Genomic DNA, 23,223 nt, shown 5'->3' on the forward strand with positions numbered 1-23,223 from the left:
ATTTTCTTTTGCAAGTTGAATTTTTCAAGGCAATGCACAGATGTTGAAGTGCAAGTTTTAAATGAGGCGACATAAATTAAACAAGCAAAATTGACGTGCCAAATTAACAGCAACACACACAAAATGCTGGAGAACTCAACAAGCCTACAAGCATCTATGGAAAAGAGTACAGTCGATGTTTCAGGCCAAGGCCCTTCAGCAGGACTGCAGGGTCTCAGTCCAAAATGTCAGCTGTACTCTTTTCCATAGATGCTGCCTGGCCTGCTGAATTCCTCCACATTGTGTGTGTGTGTGTTGCTTGGATTTCCAGCATCTGAAATTTTCTCTAGTTTGTGCTAAAATAGCAACTAATTTTGCTCAGTTTTAGCTCCTACAGGCAAACAAAAAGGACAATAAATGATATTCTTTCCAGTCCTGATGAAGGGTCTTGGCCTGAAATGTTGACAGTTTACTCCTCTCCATAGATGCTGCCTGACTTGCTGAGTTTCTCCAGCATTTTGTGTGTGTTGCTTTAGATTTCCAGCATCTGCAGAATCTGTTGTCAATAGATGATTACTAATCAGATAGAGATTGTACTATTTAGATAATGATACAAAGTGTCATATCGCCTCCATGATGCTTTTCCATATGTGGCGGGCATTGTCTGTCATGTCCAATGATGACAAGAGAATTCTTGAAGAGGAAAAAAAATTGCAGTTCCACTCTCTGGACCTCAGAAATCCAAGTCCAGTGGTACGAATAAGCGTCACAAACCGGGGTCTTCCTTGGTTGCAGAAGATGACCGTGACGTCTTCTGTGCCTTGTCATGCCCTTCGCTCTCCACAGAACATTGCACCCTCCTGGCCGTTGGATCTCACTGTAGATCTCATTTCCCTAAACAGCCAGAGCCGACTTAGCATGCTGGGACAGGATTGTCCCTAACTCACCGGGGCATGAGGCAAGCAGAAAAAAGAGCAAAACCGTGTGTCTAATGTACAATGCAGAAGTATGCTAGACAAAATTTATTGCTAAGCAACCTGATTGCAGTTACCCTGGAAGTTATTGTCTCGGCTTCTTTGCAGTTTCACTCCAGTGCTTTGAAATTTGTATTTCCTCAGAAACATGCCCTCAAGGAAAAGATTATAGTGAATTAAAACTTAAAATATATCTTGGGCAATTTGTTCTTATGGCCAAATATAGAAAAAGCCTTGCAGGCATTCAGAATAATTACTAACAACTTTATAAATGGAACCTCTTCAAGTCTTCAAGCTACAAGCTTAGATTGGATAAACTGTAGTTGTTCTCCTCAGAGGCATTCTGGTTATAGGGATATTTCATAGAAATGTATAAGGTTGTGGTTGATTTTGATAAGATAGAGTGAAACGGTTCCCTTTAATAGGTGGTTCAAGGTGCCAAACATATTCAAAGCAATGGGCAAAAGACACAAGGAGAATACGAGGAAAATCATTACAGAAAGGCTAGGAATGACTGCATTGCTCAAAAAAACAGCTGGCATGGACATGATGAGTTAAATATCTGCCCTCTGCACTGGAATAATTCCAAGGCTCAATGGAAAGCAACCAGTAATCCCAAAGGAAATAAATTGAAAAGCAAGAGGTAGAGATGGTCATTTTTGGTCCTCAGTGTCTATCAGTCTCCCTGAAAATGAATGAAATAAGACACTGTAAATGACACAATCCAGGTGCATAAGCCCTTCTGTAAGTCCCATGAAAACTTCATCAATCCCACAGCTTTCCGAAATATTGAAATTACTTAGATCCTTTTAGAAATTAGGTAACTCTTTTTTCAAGCTGCCAAATAATGCACAGCAAGGTGCTTTAAAATATAAATAAGGCTGACGTCTGACTGTTTAGTAGTGTTGTTTTAGTGAAGATTGTTCATCAGAACACCAGAATCTCCTGCTTATCTTCACCAAAAGGTTGCTTTTAGGTCCTGGTCAAGCTTCTGCCTCAAACCAATGTTGCATCAGAATCAGAACGCTTCCAGAAATTCTGTTAACAATGAGCCAAAGGATCAGTCTAGAATTGCAAGCTGATGTCTTGAGTGGAAGCTGAGCGCACAGCCTCTCACACAGAGTGAATATGCTGACACGGAAGTGTATCAGTTAATCCTGATTGTAATTCTTCGCTCTGTTTCTGTGTGATTTAAACCTAAAACTCAGAGTGTGTTGTCAGCATAGCATTTTGTTTTTCCAGTCCAAAACTGCAATGGTACAAACTTTGAATAATTTAAAGCCTTTAAAAGATACTGTATATTGGTAATCTTTTTAGTTTTTTTTGCCTAACTTGCAGATCATCAGTGCCATTCTTTGTGCAGTTGCCTACCAAACTGAGAAAAGGTGAAAGGTCACTACAAGCCCAATGAGCAATATGGGCTCCTCTGTGCCTTAACAATCTGTTGGTGACCTAAACGATCAGTTTTGAAAAGAATTTTTGTGTCTCCAAAACAGCTTACAAGTGTTACTTTTCATAACTTTTTTTTTTGTATTTGATTTCACTTTCAGCCTGTGCCTGAAGAATTACAAAACGGTGAAGGCTTTGGATATGTTGTTGCTTTTCGACCACTTGGAGCAACAAGTTGGATGAAGGCGGCAGTAACATCAGCAGATGCATCAAGATATATATTTAGAAATGAAAGTGTTCCACCCTTCTCTCCCTATGAAGTAAAGGTTGGAGTTTACAACAACAAAGGCGAAGGGCCTTACAGTGCAGTAATCACTGTATATTCAGCTGAGGAAGGTAAGGAAAGAAGCTGAGTCAATTACCTGTTGAAATCATTAATTATCATATCACAGCTCCTGGTCTTGTTGTCGTGTCTGTCGTATCATGCCAAAGCATTCCATCCACCATTCCACAGCAAAACCATAAGCAGTCAAGTTGCCGTCAGACCTCTTCTGCATAAAAGTCCCTTGTTGCAAGGACCTAGTATTTCTCAGTTATATAGGATATCCAGCTTTGTACATCCGGCTGGGAGTGGGGATAAGCTCCCACCACCTATTAAATGCACCCAATGGTGTGCATCTCAAACAGCCTCTGACAACCAAATCCAGCTCCTGGCCTTCATGTGCAGCTCAGCTACTAAGCCCGGTGGAACTATTTCCACTGGCAGGAGAAAGGGCAAATATGAGCTACTGGTGCCTTAAAACCAGTTGCTTCAGGCAGATGGAACTGTTAGCTGTGGCTGGCAGCTAACTAGGAAAAGGAAAATGCTGATCTCAAACCTCAACTGTCTAGTGACTATAGCCACTCATGCACTGAGTTCAACACTGACTGGTAACTCTTGAAAAGCCGCTGGTTTCAAACTGTATCAGTCTCTGCACTCCTTTGGATCAATCAGCTGCGTGCGGAGAGGGAGCCTCCTACACGAGTAACAGCTTGACCTCCATATCGTACTGCCATGGCTTGCATACTGTCTTACATATCATGTAGACAATTAGGACAAGACACCTGTGGTCGACCCCGATCCACCGAGGGCTTCAATGATCAGTGGATATCTGAGTCTGTAAATAAAAGGCACAAAACAAAGTATCTGAAACAGTAGTGAAGACCCAAAAGGCACAGGGTAGTCAAACAGACAGCATTGAGAATTCCCAGAATGCAAGAGTCTCAGTGGTGAAAAATCTCTTGATCTCTACAGAAAGGCTGATATTGACACAATGTAACTGCCTTTCTTTTTTTATTATTGAGGTCTAGCACTGTGAGAATAATTCCAAACAAAAACCTGGATGTTGCCATTTAGTTATCAAATGTCATGCTATCCTCCCACCTTATGCAGATTTAGTCAAGCTAATACTTCTAGGTATATCTTCAATAAATGTTAACCATTCTGATTATCACACTTGAATGATTCACTGCTTTTTGTAAAGGAGTGACACAAATTTTACCAATAATTGTGAGTTTTATTTTACATACTAGTAGAAAATTAACAACAATCTGCTGGAGACATTCGTCTTCTGAAGGGGAAAAGGGATTATTGATGTTTTATGTTGAGGCCCTGCCTCAGGGGTAAGAGAGGCGAGAGAAAATAATCAAGAAGGAAAAGGGTGAGATTGACCAACTGGTGATCGGTGGAATCAGGAAGGGTAAAAGATAGCAGGCCGGCGGATTTAGGTGGGGAAGGAGGAAGAGTGGAATTGAGTGGTAGAGTCAGATAAATGATAGACTGAAGTAGACAAAGAAAAAAAGGCAGGTGGATCCATGTGAGGTTGGATGCAGTGTAATGATAAGTAGGAACACAAAGACTTCCGAGTGATAGAATCTGATAGGGAATGAAGGTGGTAATGGGGACCACAGGTGGCAAGATAACAGACAGATGAAACTACGTAGACTTCTAATTATCAACAGCTCACATGGCTAGGCCTGAACAAAGGCACTTTCACAGAATATTTTGAACCTTAAATTATTAAAATCATTTCAATACTTCAGAGAAATATCATTAACTAGTAATAGAAAACATAATAATGTAGTTAATTCAGTTAATTTATATGTTTTAAATGACCTAAAACTAATCCTTCATCCTCACAGTTGTTTCTCAAAATGACCTAAAACTAATCCTTCATCCTCACAGTTGTTAAAATAAGAGCTCTTAAGTTTCAATCTTATCTGATCTGGTCCAATATATTACCCATTCTAATTCTTGGATATTTCAGAAAGTCGGTATTCCAACACCAGATACGATGTTGGACCACAGCCAGAAAATCACTAGTGAACACCTTTCAGCTTCCATTTTTTCAAATTCTAGCACTGGTCAAACTTCCTTTTTGTCTGATAAGAATGCGTCTACCTTCTTACCATTTATTCTTTGAAATGCCTGAGGGATGAAAACTACACCATATTTGCCCCACAATAGCTGCCACTATTCCTTTTATCAGTTAGGAAACATTTAGGAGCCATCACTGTGAGGAAGACCACATGGCCATTGGTACAATTAAGCCTCTGTGTCAGTAGAATTATATGCCAGTAATTCTGTTTTCAGTGAAAGGTTGAGAAACTCGCATTTTTTGTCATTTCAAGCAGAAGAATCAAATCTAAATATATACTACTGAAGGAATAGCCTAAGGTAACTCTTGACATTTTGCCTGTGTTAGCTCTGCAGATGCTAATGTACATTTAAACTCGTGTTCAAATGTCAACTCTGCGCAAACAAGACCTTAAAAATACAAAAAAAATGTTTGTGATAGCTCCCTTGGGACTTTGAGTTTGAACTGAAGAAATCAGTGCAATTACCTCATTGGCAAGTCAGTGGTCATAAATGAATTGAAAATAGTCATTTTGCCATAGTACAATTTTTATCCTACCTTTAATCTGAATTTAAAATGTAGCTCCAGAACACACAACGAGTCCAGAACTGTGTTTAAAAATGCTAAGATGTCACCATGTGGAGGACTCAAAGCGGTGTATTTCAATACCACTTGCACAACATGTACATGTGTGCACCTTGTGTAAGACCTTATACCTGCATCTTTCATGCATTGTCAATAAATTTCAGGAATCCCTCACAAAAGATAGAATTAACCTGCTTTATCATGCCTGGTCCACTTTATGTGGAATTAATCATGAATTTAAACACCACTGGAAATAATTATGCAGCTCAAAGAGAATCATTTAGAAACAGTGTGATGCAGTCACAGGAGCAAGAGCTTAACTCTCCAACACTGACCTTGGAATCCCTGTGGAAATAGAGGACATGCATAAGTAGGTCCTGCATGCTTGAGGGCTTCAAGTAACAGTGGATCGAAAAAAAAAGTGGGAGGTTATAATGCAGGAAGCCAATATACCCAGAGATTGTTCCTAGAAAATGTTGTACTGTACACTATCACAAACATACACTCTTTTCTCCTCACACATATACACTATCTTTCTATCTCTCTCTCATTCTCTCTCTGCCTTGCTCTCCCACTCTCTCCCCCTCTGACTTGAAACACCTTTGCTATTTTGCTTCTCGTATTCTGCTGTAGGGTCCTTGACCTGAAATGTCAACCACCTTTCCCTTCCAACTCATGCTGCCTTAAGCATTGAGTGTTTCCAGCATTCTCTGTCTTTTTTTTATGCGGAGTTAACTTAGGGGTATGCTGTCATGCAGCAATGTCTAAGTCATGGGGTCAGGCAACAACAGATCCTATCCACAATTAACTCCAAAACGTCAGTCACCAACAGCAGAATATATCATTTAACAAATCTCCTGAATATGCACTTGTCTGCCTACATGCACATATTCAGATACACACATGCACATCCCAGGCAGAAATCAGAGTATCTGAAATGGGTGATTTGCCTTATGAAGAAAGGTTGGTGAAGCTAGATTTAAATCTGCAGGAATTTAGAAGAGTGGAAGTACCTCAATTGAAAAATATAAGACTTTGAGGGATCAGCAGAGTGGATGTTGCACTGAGATAATGAATGGTTCAGCCATGATCTGACTGTATGGCAGATGAGACTTGAGGAGCCAAATGGCCTTGTTCTGCTTCTAAATGACATATTGATATGTGCGTTGGAACTGGTTTGTCATTGTTACATATACGAAGATACACTGAAAAACTTGATTTTGCAAGCCATCAATACAGATTATTTCAAAACGTAAGTACATTGAGGTAGTACAAGGGGAAAGCAATAACAGCAGGCAGAACATAACATTAGAGTTATAGAGAAAGGACAATGCAAGATGACAACAGTTGTAAAGGCCATGATGCAGTAGATTGCGAGGTTAAGTGTTCATCTTTAACATTCCAGAGGTCTGTTCAAGAGTCTTATAACAGCAGGATGGAAGCCATCTTTGATCCTGGTGGTACACGTCTTCAGACTTCAGTATCTTCTGCCCAATGGAAGGGGGGGATAATGTCTGCAGTGGAAGTTTGATTACTCCGGCTACCTTTCTGAGGCAGCAAAAGGGTACACAAAGTCGATGGACCAAAGGCAGGTTTTTGCAATGGTCTGGCCTGAAAGAATTCTGCAATTTCTTTCAGTTTTGAGCAGAACATTTGCAATACTAAGCTGTGATGCACCCAGACAAGAAGCTTTCCGTGGTGTATCCTTGAAAATTCATCGTGGTTAATAGAGACCAGCTGAATTTCCTTAGCATTCTGAGCAGGTAGAGTTGCTGATGTTCTTTCTTGTCTATCGTGTCTACACGGTTGAACCAGTTCAAGCTATTGCTGACTGATATAGTGCTTATCAGTCAGTTGGTCATTACAGCTGTCATTCAAGACAAAGTGCTGAAGTCTGAAGCTGAGCCATCCAGGTCAACGCTCTCCTGGGTTGTCTTTCATCGACCATCTGTACCATCTTTCTCTCCAGTTCAGCAACAAACCATCAGTCTGTCATCAGCCACTGGTACAGTATGGCATGCAAAAGACAAGATAATGATTGTTTTCAGTATTGATTGGATACGTACAATTGCCTGGCATCAAGATTTTCTTGGCTCCTGAGTTCATGATTTATCCTCAAGCAGACATCATTGTGATACTATAAATTGCATAATCACCTGCTGGGTGATCAATTTTCCACAAAGTTATTGCGAATGCAGAGTAGCTGTATTTCTGAACTGTGCTTACGGTGAAGGAATGCTAATGGCATTTTTTATGGGTTACTCCAATGAGAAACTTCCATGTCACACTAAAGAAGCCTTATGGTTGTCTGACATCCACTTAGTAGCATGATTTTGGCAGCAACACTGGCACTCAGTTTCATAACATCAACGAGCTTGGATATGTTACTCTTGACTATTTCATCCAAATTGTCATTATGGATTGTGAACATCCTGAGCTCTAGCACTCTACCTACCCATAAGTATCAAGTGCCTCTCCCTCTCATGTTTGTGTTCCTCTCCTGGACTTGGTGTTGAGTGCAGCAGTAGGTAAATAGGTCAGTATTTTACCTATGTGAATTTAGTCTCTTTTCCTTGCTAAAGCAGAGATGCAGCAAAGAGTTTCCAGACTGACTCCTGTTATTATGCTTCCCCTGGCTGAGGACTTTAGAGCAAAAAAATCACAATTTCAAAATTTGGAGAAGACTATTTCAGAGAGGGAAGCAGAGAAATTGCTTCACACAGCGGGTGGAGAAACATTGGATTTCTCAAGTTATGATCTTGTTGAACTTACTGAATAGCAGAGCATTCAGCAGTGATCTTATTGAATGGCAGAGTATGCTGAAGGAGACTGAAGGAAATAGTTCTTGTAAACTTCTTACCTTCTCTTGTTCTTTGCTGAGCACTCCCTGTTCATTTACTGATTTTTCTTTATGGCTTGACCACATCTGTAGCTTGTCAGCAGCAAAGTTTAGATATCCTAATGGACATAAAATTGGAATTATTCTTGCTTGTAATGTTTTTACACAAAAGTTAACATATAGCTTTACCGTTTTGAAGCTCTATTCTTCGAGTGAAGAAATGCAACTGCTGACATTGAGAGAAAAAATTGTCAAGGCAAATTGATATGTAGAATGTTCTTAAACTATCAAATACTATTTCCAAGATCAAAGTTACTTTAAAGTTTATAATGTAGTAATTGCATTTATTTCAATAACTCCTTTTTATGTTTTGTTAGTCATTAGTTTCAAAAATTTTCAGTGATGATTTTTGCTTAATGATTATCACTTCAGCTAACAATATATAATTCCAAATTCAGACCAAAACTTATCATCAGAGTGTCTGCTGTGTTATCCATTGCAGAAATACAAATGTACTGTATATGATCACGGTATCTGCCTCATTCATGAGTGAAAGAACAGCCTTGTGCAGTTTTAGTAAACATCTCCCTAGTGAATTTTACTTCCCTCATGAATTTCCTATGATCTCTCTCCAGATATGACATATTAAAATGCAATATAAAGGTCATTGCATTATTCACAATCTCAATTGAAATACACTTAAATGTTTCAGGCATCCAGATCTTTCAATATTCTAAAAGTTTCAATCAGATCTCTCCTCGTCCTTCTGGACACAATAGAACTTAGGCATAGAGCCAACAGACATGCATCTTATACTAAGTTTCTCATTCCACGCATCATTCTTGTGAGTCTCATAAGGTCTGACAGAGACAACTGGTGACCTACTAAATTTCCTCAAACTGTTTATGAAGTAGATTTGCTGGCATGCCTTCTTTACAATTGCATCAATATATTTGGTTAAGGATCGACCCTTTATTATGTTAATAACCAAGTGAAATCTTTACCACCACTGAACCCTCAATGAGAACAATAGAGAGCCTGTGGGATTTTGTTTTTATAGACCTTAAACACCAGAAATTCTGCAGATGCTGGAAATCCAGAGGTACACACACAAAATGCTGAAGGAGTTCAGTAGATCAGGCAGCATCTACAAAAAGGAATAGAGTCAATGTTTTGCCAAGATACTTTATCAGGGTTGGAGTCCTGATGAAGGGTGTTAGCCAAAATGTCAGCTCTTTATTTCTTTCCTTAGATGCTGCCTGACCTGCTGAGATCCTCCAGCATTTTGTGTGTGTTTCTGTACGCCAATTGTAGCAATACACAATTAAGAGTGAGTCCAGATTCTTGCTGAGGCAGGAGTTAATTCTAGCTATAAGCAACCTCTCAAACCACTCCATCCCATCGCCACAGTAGATGTGAGTGCGACTTTGCAATGGCCATTTAAGGCTGTTCACCCTGCTCTTCATGGGCACTGATATGATTGATGCCCTTTTGAAGCAGGTAGGAACTGAGACCACAGGTGTGAGAGTTTGAAGAAATATATGAATGCTCCAGCCAGTTGGTCAGCAAGGGTTTCAGTACTCTACCAGATTCACAATTGGGGTCTAACGCCTGGCGAGGGTTTATCTTCCTGAAGGATTTTCTAATGACAGCTTCCAAGACAGAGATCAGAGAATCACCAGATGCCATGGGGATTTGCCATAATGTTATTCTCCTTTTCAAAGTGTACATAAAAGGCACTAAGATCATCGGCGAGTGTAGTCTCACTGCTATTTATACTATTAGGTTTTCCTTTTTTGGAAGTAATGGCATTGAAGCATTGCCACAGCAGTCATGTACCAGATTTAAGCCGCTAGTCAATCCTTACCAATTCAAAAGGATTCCAAATCTTATTATTTCACCTCAGCTGGCTATAAGCTTTAAATGTATCCTGTTTTACTGCAGGCCAGAGATTTGCATTCTTTAAAGAGTTATTTGTAGGATGACTACAGATGTTCAGACTGCCAGAAAAACCAGTCCTGCTTCCAGAGAAAAATTATCAGAATTATCTTTATATTACTGATGTTTACTAGCAACTTTGATAAGTGAGTAAATAGCAGTCTCCACTCCCAACACTGTTGCTCCAGATGTGTGGACTCAATGGGGCAGAAGCTGGTTTTTGCAGTCCACCAGCATAAGAAAGATTAGCACTTTTCCAAATTATCCATCCATCTGGTATACTGAGTGCAGTTGGAAGAAATTTGTGAAGTATGTAAGGCAGCTCCAATGCCCTTGAACGCAGCATGATTACCTGTGAGGATTTTGAAGGACATCTCATTTCTGAGTTCTGCACAGAAGTAGCAACCATCCACAACATGCAGACATGCAAACTTAAAATACATTTTATTTTTGTTTGGCCATAGACAGGATAAACTGATGACTCCTCCTGATATATTTCAATCTTCATCCATCAGCAGGTCACTTAGTAGAAGAATGCCTGATCTGATCCACAATCGATGTATGCATGCATTCAGTTTGAGTTGAGTTACTGGAGGCTGACTAGGAGTACAAACAAACCTAATGTCTGCCTTTCTAATGCAGAAAATGGATCTCTACCACAAATGATGAACTGTGCAAAGAATCAGTGTCAAACTAAACACTGCTATCCTGGATGGCTTTTCATTTTTTTTTTAATTAGATTAGATTAGATTAGATTCTGAGGACTCTCAGTCCTCGTTTATTGTCATTTAGAAATGCATGCATGCATTAAGAAATGATACAATGTTCCTCCAGAGTGATATCACAAGAAAATCAGGACAAACCAAAGACTAAACCACATAATTATAACATATAGTTACAGCAGTGCAAAACAATACCATAATTTGATAAAGGGCAGACCATGGGCACAGTAAAAAAAAGTCTGAAGGTTCCAATCGACTCCCAATAGTCCCGATAGCAGGCAGCAAAAGGGAGAAACTCTCCCTACCATAAACCTCCAGGCATCGACAACTTGCTGATGCATTGGAAGCACCTGACCACAGCCGACTCTGAGTCCGTCTGAAAACTTTGAGCCTCCAACCAGCCCCTCTGATACAGCGTCCCGAGAACCATCCTCTGCCGAGCGCTTCGACCCCACCCCAGCCGCTGAGCAACAAGCAAAGCCGAGGACTCGGGGCCTTCTCCTCCGGAGATTCTGGATCACAACAGATATGTTCAAGTAGAAAGCAGCCTTGGGGTAGTTGCAAGTCAGGAATCAAAGTTACTATGTGTTCACAGTAATGCTCACGTTGACCTGGGAAGAATATATTTTTGACATTGTTGATCCCAGATCTAGAACCAACATTCAAAATGATGATAGTATGACATAGTTAAATAGAAAAAGATAAGACGCAAGTGTAAGACAGGATACTGTTGCTGAACAGTTTCTAACTAGCACCAGTCGCATACACTTACGCGGCCATTAGACACTCCACCAAGCTTAGAGGAAACAGTTTTTAAATAGTGCCAGTTACTTATTTCAAAAAGCAGTGATTTTTGTCACTAGTAGTTGGTGAGAAATAAATAGTAAGACAATTCAGAACTGTTTTGCTCACTGCAGTTTCAAGCATTCAGACTTGGAAATGCTAGAAATGGCTGGAACTGAAAAGGAAACAATTTCACAACTTCAACAAGTTAGGAACTATGAAGAATTTGAAGGTATCACCATCATCTTGAATGTTACCTTGTTCCCCGCCAGGCATTCAGCTCTCAACTGTGGTTCCAAGTAGCTGTTTGCATGCAACAGCGGCCACACCCTAGTACACTGCTTTGAAAGGCAGATCAGGTGAGAGTAGCCGGGAAGTCTCATAGCCCAGTGAGTTAAGGACATACCTGTCCTAGCATGTCTCTGGCAGTCTGGGCAGATGAGATCTATAGTGAGGTCATTGGCCAGGAAGGTAGTTCTGCAACACTACGTGGAGAGCAAAGAGCATGACGAGGCACAGAAGAAATCATAATAATCCACTGCAACCAGCGAGGACCCAGTTGTGACATCCACTCATACCACTGGACCTGAACTTCCAAGGTCAAGAGAATGAAACTGCCCCAGTAAAACGGTTTTTCCACTTTAAAACTCTCCCACACAGCTTTCCTGTAATCATCAGATACGATGGACAACTACCAGTAGTATTGGTAGTTTTCTAGTTTGTTCTGTATTTTATTTAAGTACATAATGTGTTACCCAGTAAAATAGTAGTTTGCCTTTTATATACCATTTTAACTACTTCCATGAAAGTTCAGCTAATTGAGGCAGCTGCTCAATTGGGCCGAAGTGTATTTGTCCCTATGTGTCTAAGTTAAATGGAATCCACTATATTTTTAGGACTTGCTTCTCATTTACAAATGGATTTTCTTGATTGCAAAATCAAGCAATTTTCAACCACAATGAAAGCCAATGGTTGTGTACCCAGAGACTACTTACCATTAACTTTGCTGTACAGAACGGTGCAATTAATTTTTAATGACTTGTTTTATTATTAATATCATATTGGTGGATTGAATGATAAGTATTCGTGTATGCTTGCTTTTACATAGTTTACTGCCTCTGGATCTGATCGTATGTAAAGGGCAATACGTCATCATTACCACTTCTGGCATTCAACAGTATCTTTTCCTAAATTATACTAGTTTCTGGAAGCATTTGCCTGTACTCTGCCCCTTTAAATCTTGTCATTGCCATCTAGTTTCAGGTTTTTTTGTTCAGTGTTTTTAATATTATCTTTATAACCTAGCCAAGTTTTTTGTCATTGGTTTACATGTTGTTTGTATATTATGAATTCAGAATAGTTTGAGAAAACTAGTACTAAGTTCATATGCACCCTACTAACTGTGTGCCAGAAGAGAAATTTGGGATATTTTAAGGTGTTTCACTTATTTTTGACTTGCTTTATTTATTTTTATTCCATTAATTACTATAATCTATTTGAATAAGGTCATAAGACATGGGAGAAGGCCATTTGGCCCATTGAGTGTGCTCTTCCATTCAACCATGGCTAATTTATTTCCCCTCTCAACCCCATTCATGTTTGGGAAACAGGGATACTTCAGGAAGATGGGTTGTGGTGACTGGTATGGGATTGTTGATGCACTTGGAGGTAATGAGAACATTGAAGATTAGGTTAAGGTAATGGTGATGGTGATTATTCAGGGAAAAGCTTGTGGTCGAGTGATAGTCATAGTCATAGTCATAGTCATAGTCATACTTTATTGATCCCGGGGGAAATTGGTTTTTGTTACAGTTGCACCATAAATAATAAATAGTAATAAAACCATAAATAGTTAAATATTAATATGTAAATTATGAAGTAAGTCCAGGACCATCCTGACGAAGGGTCTCGGCCTGAAACGTCGACTGCGCCTCTTCCTATAGATGCTGCCTGGCCTGCTGCGTTCACCAGCAACTTTGATGTACGTTGCCAGGACCAACCTATTGGCTCAGGGTGTCTGACCCTCCGAGGGAGGAGTTGTTAAGTTTGATGGCCACAGGCAGGAATGACTTCCTATGACGCTCTGCATTGCATCTCGATGGAATGAGTCTCTGGCTGAATGTACTCCTGTGCCCACCCAGTTCATTATGTAGTGGATGGGAGACACTGTCCAAGATGGCATGCAACTTAGACAGCATCCTCTTTTCAGACACCACCGTCAGAGAGTCCAGTTCCATCCCCACAACATCACTGGCCTTATGAATGAGAATGAGTTTGTTACTTATGGGACCTGAAGAAGATCTGAAGCCAGGAGATGCATTTGGCAGTTACATTGGGTAGTTAAAGGAGACTTAATATTAATTAATTAATTGCCCATTATGCCACTGGCATTTAGGGCAGCAATGAATGTCCTCCATCTCTGTCTATCCTTGGCCATATAGGAGTCTTCATTGCTGTTTTTGTAACAATTTTGTTTTGACCGGTCAGGGTTGTTAGCCCTGAGCTGAACTTCCAAACCTTGGGGACAGGTGGACCACTCTTAGTCTGGCCTTTACCATCGGACCTGTTTGGCATGGGTGACCCTACCAAGAGCCAAGGCACAAGGCCCTGACTCCAGCTCAACATTTGTCATTCAGTCATGCAAGCCTCCAAACTCTACACCAAGGTTTTGGTCCTCTGGGAAGTAAAGGATACCTGCATGAAAATCCAGACTTTGAACTCCATACTGACAGACCAACTGAGACTACTTCTCTTTAGTTAACATTGAGCCAATTCTCACCTTCATTTCTTATGCTGCTGCTCACAAACCTGATTATGCATGAATCTCCTGCTCTGTCGCTTTATCCAGAGGCCTCCATCTATAAGGAAGCCATAATCAATTTGGTCTTCCGTATTAACTGCACAATATTTAAAAGCGTAAATAGAATTCTATTCCCTGGCACACAAAATTATTGAACGATAGAGTAGAAGTTTGAGGCCAGTGTGTTCTTAATTGGTTGGGTAGTGATAATTGCTGCTGATCAACACTCCAAACCCTAAAATGCAACTTTACAAGCATAAAGCCTCGTTATTTTCCAATCTTCAATTCATTTGGTATGCTAATTGTATCTACTTTTCATTTTTCTTCTCATTTAGACTTTGCTTGGTTAGGGATCCTTCAATCTGTTTGTTTGAAGACCCTCTCTATTTCTTACCACGGATAACAGTTAATAGATCAGCTAATCTCTTCTAACACAGCAAGGAATTTCAGTGTTCCTAAAGAGAAAAGATGTCCAATGCTGGAAAACAAAATCAGAGATTTTCCCCAGTTTTTAGCAGAATCCTGAAAGCAAGTCTTAATTAATTATCTTTTGAAGTTAAGTCATGGATTTTGTGTGGCATAATTGATGAGTCAAATGACCTCCTCCTGTACTGTAACTATTTTATGATTCTAGATCAATTAGTAATTTGTAATTTGGAAATTAGTCATTTGGATATTCTTTCTGCATTATATTCTCTTCCCTATTATGACATTTTTGATGTGATTTATTAGCTTCACTTCTGTTTTAATTGTTGCCTGCAAGCTAAGTATGGGAACAATGTTATTTGAATTTGCTTTCTTTTATATCTTCTGCTAGCCACAATTTGCCATTAAATACTTGCTTTAAACAGATAACTTCAGCAGGTTCTTGAGCAGTTGATAACAGATTAATTCTTTCAGTGACAGATATTGGCTCTTTAGCATATGGTACCCCATTCTGACTCTGATGATCCTTTCCAGAGCTTACAGCTTGCATCACGTACCAGATTCTTTTTGACATAAGGTTATTAATCACTGAATCAGACGAATCCATTTTTGATGCATGAAATCAATAAATAATGATGGTTAGGGGTGTCACATTAAAAGCCTCAGTTCTTATTGGGAAAATGACTATCAGTGGTGAACTTTTCCAAATCTGCAGTTCTATGTAATAGCCACATATTGCAATGAAATGCAGCATTTCCTCCTTTTAGTGAGGCTTTACGTTGGATATTAGACTGTGTGCTTGAGATTGCAAAATTCAAAACTAGATCCTTAATTCTGATGTTGCTTGATATTGCTGATTACATCTTCCTAATACTTCTTGGGCACGTTGCCAAGGTGGTTAAGGCACTCGACTAACGACCTGAAGGTCGTGAGTTTGAGCTCCAGCCGAGGCAACGTGTTGTGTCCTTGAGCAAGGCATTTAACCACACAGTGCTCTGCGACGACACCGGTGCCAAGCTGTATCGGCCCTTGCCCTTCCCTTGGACAACATCGGTGTTGTGGAGATGGGAGACTTGCAGCATGGGCAACTGCCAGTCTTCCATACAACCTTGCCCAGGCCTGCGCCCTAGAGAGTGAAGACTTTCCGGGCACAGATCTATGGTCTCGCAAGACTAATGGATGCCTAAATACTTCTTGAAGAGATCTGCTTTAAAAAAAAGAAACACAAGAAGTCAAACGGTTAAACCTGAATGGATCCAACAAATTTTTTTCAGAAAACCGATTTCTTACCATTTGAACCCAAAGTCATCAAGATAAGACTATCAGAATTAATTTTGGTCCAAGAATGTTAATGGGCCTCTCCTCCTTGTGATCTAGAGCCCACTGTAGCACCGTACAATGTCTCAGCCAAAAGTCTGTCAGCCTCTGAAGTCCAAGTTTTCTGGGAAGCTGTTCCTTGGGAGACAAACAAAGGAAAAGTTCGGGGTTATGAGGTAAGAAAAGTGATTTCTGTAATTAATTCTGAAAGATGAAAAGAATCCAAGTAATTACAGCTGAAGTTAATGCAATTCAACAGGGTGTTTGGGGAATTACTCATCCTTTAAAGTTAATCTATAATGAGTTGTCAATATTCTCAAGAGTGAGTGGAAAAAAAAGCTAATTAATTTTTGCGAAGTTTTGTGTTGAAGGAATATGAAAAAAATGATGTATTACACAGTATAATTTGTCTTTCATTGCTATTAAGAAGCAAAACACCAATCTATATCAATGTTACCAAAACTCAACAAATACCCACATGTTCATTAGTATGTATAAGTGATTAATGTAAGATTCTACAGGTTTTGTTTTATGCTACCATATACTTAAGTAATTTGAACTTCCCCCTCACAATAGTTTCCAATTTCTAAATCAAACAGAAATTATGTGAATGCAAGCATTGTTTACAAGAAGTTACAGATGCTTTAAAGGTTTCCATGTCAAGTAAAAGTTATTTTTTCTTTCTTCCTGAACAAAGAGTTTTTGAACTACATTATGAAATTGGTTTATGCTGATTTTGTCACATAGTTACTGCACAATGTTATGTTATATAAAATCACATACAGTATTGCCCAAAGACCACTTAATACATGTTATTTCTAATTATGAGAATTGATATTTCTCAAGTATATCAATATTTTTCAATTGTCTATTATTACTGTATGCCCATTTGGAATAAATATCAATTTTGCCTCAATTTGTCAATTTTGATGAGAGAAACATAGGTACAGATTTGCATATTATGTTTTCTAATAAAATAATTATTAAAAAAAATAAGCTAACCAAATGCACTATCTGGAAATGTTGCAATTCACTATAAGACGCAATTTGAGAACCGGATTTTTAGTACAGATTGACCATCTGGAATTGAATTTATCTGTAATATCTGAGGATTAAGTATTCATTGCAATTCCTTTGGGGACTACTGTTGACAAAACAAACTTTTGATTGAAACTAACTGACGGATACTGTTGAGCAAAAGTGCCATTTTGCAATAACTTTGTTCAACATAAAGATGAAGGAAACAGAACAAAGTTTCTGCTGGGCCCTGTGCCTTTGATAATAATGTTTACCCATTGACAGGAATCTGAAAATTCAAGAAAAAATGAGCTTTAAGTGACATATGAAAATCAAATGAAACCTTCTGAAGGAACTTTGACTTGAAACATTAACTCCATTTCTCCTCGCATAGTTGCGGTCTGATCTAGTGATGGGTTTAAGCATTGTTCTATTTTTATTTTGGGCATTAATTAACATCTAGATCTCACAGCTACTGTATACTCATCTTGAATGACATTTACCTTCATAATGCTTTTGGTTATCATTTCTGTTACTATTTTCTAAATGTACAGTATATACTTATCATATACTGCTGCAACCCACGAAATGCTGGAGAAACTCAAAGGGTCAGGCAGCATTTGTGGAGGAAAATGGGCAGTTGACATTACAAGTTGAGACCCTTCAGTAGACTGAAAGACAGAGGGTAGTGAAAGAACGGGAGGAGCAGGAGCTGGCAGGCAATTGAAAGTGGAGGAGAGGGCAGGCAGTGATAGACAGATGGGATAGGGAATAACACCAAAAGCTGGGAGCTGATAGGCAGAAATGACAAAGGGCTGAAGGTGATGGAATCTGATAGCCCAGAGAAGGTGGAGTATATAATAAAGGTCGGAAGATAAGGAATGAAGATGGCAGTAGTGAGAGAGGTGAACCAATGGGAGGAGTATGTGGGTGATGGGCTGATGGTGTGGGTGGAGGAGGGGATAGTGACGGGGCCAAGTAGATGAGGAGGAGGGGGAAAGGGACAGAGGGGTACAATTACTGAAAGTTGGAGAATTCAGTGTTCACGCCACCAGGTTGTCGGCTACTCAGGTGGAATATGCGGTGTTGTTCCTCTAGTCTGCATTTAGTTTGTTAGAGGAGGCTGAGAGTAAACACATTGATGTGGGAAGATGGAGGAGAATTAAAATGCCTGGTAACTGGGAGATCTGGATGGCTACAGCAGGCAATTGTAAAGCCTTCATCCAGTCTGCATTACCAACTAGATGCAGATTGAAGACTACTTAATAGAGTAATTATGCTCCATCCACCATGGCTTTCTGAATTTCCCTAGTGACTAGTCATTTTAATTGTCCTTGCCATTCCCACAACAATATGTCTGTCCTTGACCTCCTTTACTGCCACGATGAGGCAAAAAGCAAACTAGATGAATAGCATTTCACATTCCAGCAGTGTAGCTAACAACCTGGTCGGCTGAACATTGAAATCTCCAACTTCAGCAATTGCTCACCTTTATCCCCCCTCACTCTTTTTCTTTCCTCTCCTCCACCATTTCAATCTGCCCATGATCTACACTGGACTGAAAGGTTGAGGGAATTACAAGACTGAAGGAAGATTTTCCACTGGATCCCCTTGCCCACTACTTCCCCACCTTCCTCCCTTTATTCCATGCCCCATCTTCCTCTCCCATCAGATTCTGTCATCTTCAGTCCTTTGTCACTTCAACCTATCACGTCACAGCTTCTGGTGCTTTCCTCTCTCCTTTCCCCCACCTACTTCTCACCATTACTCGGCTGGTTCCACCTGACAGCTTTTATTCCACCTTATCCCTCCACCTTTTTATACTGGCCATCAGAGATTAAGGGAGCTAGGGCTTTACTCTTTGGAGAGAAGGAGGATGAGAGGAGACATGATAGAGGTGTACAAGATAATAAGAGGAATAGATAGAGTGGATAGCCAGCGCCTCTTCCCCAGGGCACCACTGCTCAATACAAGAGGACATGGCTTTAAGGTAAGGGATGGGAAGTTCAAGGGGAATATTAGAGGAAGGTTTTTTACTCAGAGAGTGGTTGGTGGTGGAATGCACTGCCTGAGTCAGTGGTGGAGGCAGATACACTAGTGAAGTTTAAGAGACTACTAGACAGGTATATGGAGGAATTTAATGTGGGGGCTTATATGGGAGGCAGGGTTTGAGGGTCGGCACAACATTGTGGGCCGAAGGGCCTGTACTGTGCTGTTCTATTCTACGTTCTATGTTCTATGATCCCCTTAATCTTTCAGTCCAGATAAAGGGTTTCAACCCAAAATGTCAACTGTCCATTTCCCTTCATATATCCTGGGAGACCTGCTGAGTTTCTCCAGCATATTGGGTATTGCTCCAGGTTGCAACATCTGCAGTCTCATATATTGATTAATTTTGTGACTGTAGAAAACAGAGGAAGTTGGTCATAATACTTCTCATGCAGAAAACTGACATATACCCAAGCAGTAGCTATATTCGCTGCTTTTACCATTGCACAGCTACAGTATACAAATGGTACAGTCCACAAGTTTCAATTTGCTTTATCGTCATGATATCATGATACATAGAGGGTCTGATGACAATAATGCCTTCATTATTTGCTGTACAGTAATGCCATCAGTTTTGTTTTTGGCATGCCTATTGAATTCAGTCACGGAATTAATTTATTGCAAATCAATTCATATTCTCTTCTGCTTTTATATCTTTTTCTTAAGATATGGTATTGGTCAGATGATGAAAATGAAGAAGTAGCAAGCAAACTGAGATTAAGCGGAAACAACACTTCAACAAAAGTCACAGGATTGAAGGGCAGCACCCTTTATTACCTGGTAGTAACAGCTTTCAGTAGTGCTGGGACAGGACCTGCCAGTCTTCCGGTCAATGTCACAACAAAGAAACCACGTAAGTATTTCTGTGAAAGTCTGATGAACTACTAAAATTATTTTTATGGGATTTGTCAAGGTATGCTTCCAACATTCCATAATGTGAAAAATGGAGATATAAAAATTTGTAATTTCTTCACTTGAAATTGTATTTGTAGAATAATCTCTGACAAAGCCTTCTGTAATATTAACGGACCCTTAACAGTTAATATTTCTAGTTCAGAAATTCAGCATAAACATCTTTTCTTTTTTCTCTTCATAAAAATAAGCTTGAAATTATAAAAAGAAAACTCTGTAAGTTGCTTTTACATTGTAAATTGGTATTTTGTAATTGGTTTCTTATTGTACTAAGATACAGTGAAAAACTTTATGTGCTATACATGCACATTATATTATATCATTATATATTATTATATCATTATTATCACACTATCATATCATCAATGGGAAAAGCAATAACAGTATGAAGATATAATGTTCCAGTTGCAGAGAAAGTACAGTGCAGACAGACAAATAAGATGCAAGGGCAACAGCCAGGTAGATTGAGAGAGGAAGGGTTTATCTTTATCATAGAGGAGGTCCATTTAGTAGTCTTATAACAGCAGGATGGAAGCTGTCCTTGAGCCTGATGGTGCCTGTTTGCAAATCTCTGATGGAAGGCGGGAGAAGAGCGATTGGCCAGTGTGGGAGGATCTTCGATTATGTTAGCTTCCTTCCCGCAGCATCCGGAAGTGCTTGCAGAATCAATGCGGGTTTTCTTATGATAGATTGGACTGTGTCCAGAACTCTTTGCAATTTCTTATGGTCAAGACCAGAAAAGTTGCCATATCAAGTTGTGATTGGATGCTTTCTGTGAGAGTCAATGAGGACGTATCAAATTTCCTCAGCCTTCTGAGGAAGTAGAGGTGCTGCTGCTCTTTCTTGGCAGTTGAACCAGGGAAAGCTATCAGTGATGCTTACACCGAGAAAGTTGAAGCTATCAACCATCTCCACCTCAGCACCATTGATAAATGCAGGTTGTGTACTGTGCCACACTTGCTGAAGTCAATTACTAGTTCTTTTGTTTTATTGACTTTGGGATAAGATTGTTGTTTTGTCTCCATGCTACCTGGCTCTATATGTCCTTCCTGTACTTTATCACATCATTATTCAAGCTCTTTCCCACTGCTGTGGTGTCTTCTGAGAACTTGTAGAGTCAGAGCAGAATCTGGTCACACTGTCAGGAGTGTAAAGAAAGTAAAATTAGAGGTTAAGGGTACAGCATTCTGGCTACCTTTGTTGAGGATAATTCTGTAAGAGATGAGGCTGCCTATCCTTAAAGTTTGTAGTCTGTTGGTCAAGAAGTCAATGATCCATTTGCAGAGGGAGGAGCTGAGAATACGTTTAGGAGTTTGGAGGTGAGATAGCTTGGAATTTTGGTATTGAAAGTGGAGCTATAGTCAAAAAAATTGAGTCTGACTTCGCTATCTTTGTTATCCTGATGTTCCAGAGATGAGTGTAGGGCCAGGGAGAAGACTTCTGCCCGTGGACCTGTTTAGGCGATAGGAGAATTACAGTCGATCAGTTTGTGAGGTCAGTGTTGATGTCTGCCAGGATCAGTCTCTCAAAGCACTTAACGTTGGGATATGAGAACCCCTGGGTAGTAGTCATTAAGGCATAGTACCTTCTTGTTTGGCTTTGGATGATAGTATTCATCCATCTTGTATGAAAGGTTGGTTTCTTGCATATAAAAACAGACAGGTAGATGGCATCTCTGGGCTTAAGAATTCCAACCCATAAATTGCCTAAGTCCGCTGGCATGGATATGATTTGTTTTCACTGATATAAGACAGCAACTTAGTATTTCATTATATTATAGCACCAAGTCAAGCACCTGGAAAAATATGGTGGGAATCAGCTAGCTCCAGAGTTGTTCTAAACTGGGACCACGTCAAAGCAATGGAAAATGAATCAGAAGTGACAGGATATAAAGTAAGTAAATCTAACAACCTGTAAGAGTATTTGTTAAGTATCTGGTTACATATTATTTCCAAGGGATATGATACTGCAGTCTGTTTTATTGATCTCCTGTGTAATGATGAAAAAAGCACTCTAATTTTTAAAATCTGTGCAGAATGAAAAATTCTATCTTTGAGAAAAGCCGTTGAAACTAAATCCCTTATAAATTAAGACACTTTGCACTAAATTTATTTAGTACTTCTTTTACTTGGCAGATTTTGAACAGGAAAATCGCTTTAATGGTAGAATTGTTTAACATTACAAAGCTCTAGGATTATTTGGAGAGCATTGAGTTTGTTCTGTCTACCGAAATGAATGTGTTACAGGCTCTGACTGGTTCTCATCAATATGTACAATGCAAATGTGAACCAGCTGAAGAGTCTACAGAAACAGAGGGTCTTAAAGATCTGCATATAACCTTGAAATGAAGTATTACATTTAAAAGGTTTTGGAGAAGATACAGAAATAATATATGAAAATTCTTGCTGGTGTGAAGAATTGCAGCATAAGATTAGAATATCTAGATGCTATTCTTGGAACAAAGAATGGTTGGAGGTGATTTATAGAGGTGTACAACGTCATAGCTGGTTGAGATTGGATAACTAGGGGGAATCTGTTCCTGTTGACAGATGGTTCAAGGACTATCAGACATAAATGATGTTAGAAATATCTTGTTTAAAATGTTATGATTGTTCTACAAATAGTCACTTCAATTTTATTATTAATTAAATGTCCCTGAGTTTCAGGGACATCTAAGAATATTAAAAGTAAATTATTAGTTTTATAGTTAGCTAAATTTTTTTTACATCTTTATTGGTTAACAAAGGGCAGAAGGCAGAGGGTCATGGTGGATGGAGTACATTCAAATTGGAGGATTGTGACGAGTGGTGTCCCACAAGGATCTGTTCTAGGACCTCTACTTTTTGTGATTTTTATTAACGACCTGGATGTGGGGGTAGAGGGGTGGGTTGGCAAGTTTGCAGATGACACAAAGTTTGGTGGTGTCGTAGATAGTGTAGAGGATTGTCAAAGATTGCAGAGAGACATTGACAGGGTGCAGAAGTGGGCTGAGAAGTGGCAGATGGAGTTCAACCTGGAGAAGTGTGAGGTGGTACACTTTGGAAGGACAAACTCCAAGGCAGAGTACAAAATCAATGGCAGGATACTTGGTAGTGTG

General features: G+C 39.5%; 1 protein-coding gene across 4 annotated transcripts in view; it reads left to right on the forward strand.

Annotated features, from left to right (window-relative positions):
* LOC134356779 (contactin-4-like) overlaps positions 1–23,223 on the forward strand; it is a 2,290,679-nt gene that overhangs the window by 2,164,117 nt on the left and 103,339 nt on the right. For all 4 annotated transcript variants that reach the window (XM_063067893.1, XM_063067892.1, XM_063067894.1 and 1 more), the window contains 4 exons: positions 2,504–2,738; positions 16,209–16,324; positions 19,881–20,067; positions 21,907–22,019. In XM_063067893.1, the coding sequence (XP_062923963.1) occupies positions 2,504–2,738; positions 16,209–16,324; positions 19,881–20,067; positions 21,907–22,019 (651 nt within the window). The remainder of the gene's footprint in view (positions 1–2,503; positions 2,739–16,208; positions 16,325–19,880; positions 20,068–21,906; positions 22,020–23,223) is intronic.

The sequence above is a fragment of the Mobula hypostoma genome, chromosome 15, assembly GCF_963921235.1.
Source record: "Mobula hypostoma chromosome 15, sMobHyp1.1, whole genome shotgun sequence".
Taxonomy (NCBI): domain Eukaryota; kingdom Metazoa; phylum Chordata; class Chondrichthyes; order Myliobatiformes; family Myliobatidae; genus Mobula; species Mobula hypostoma.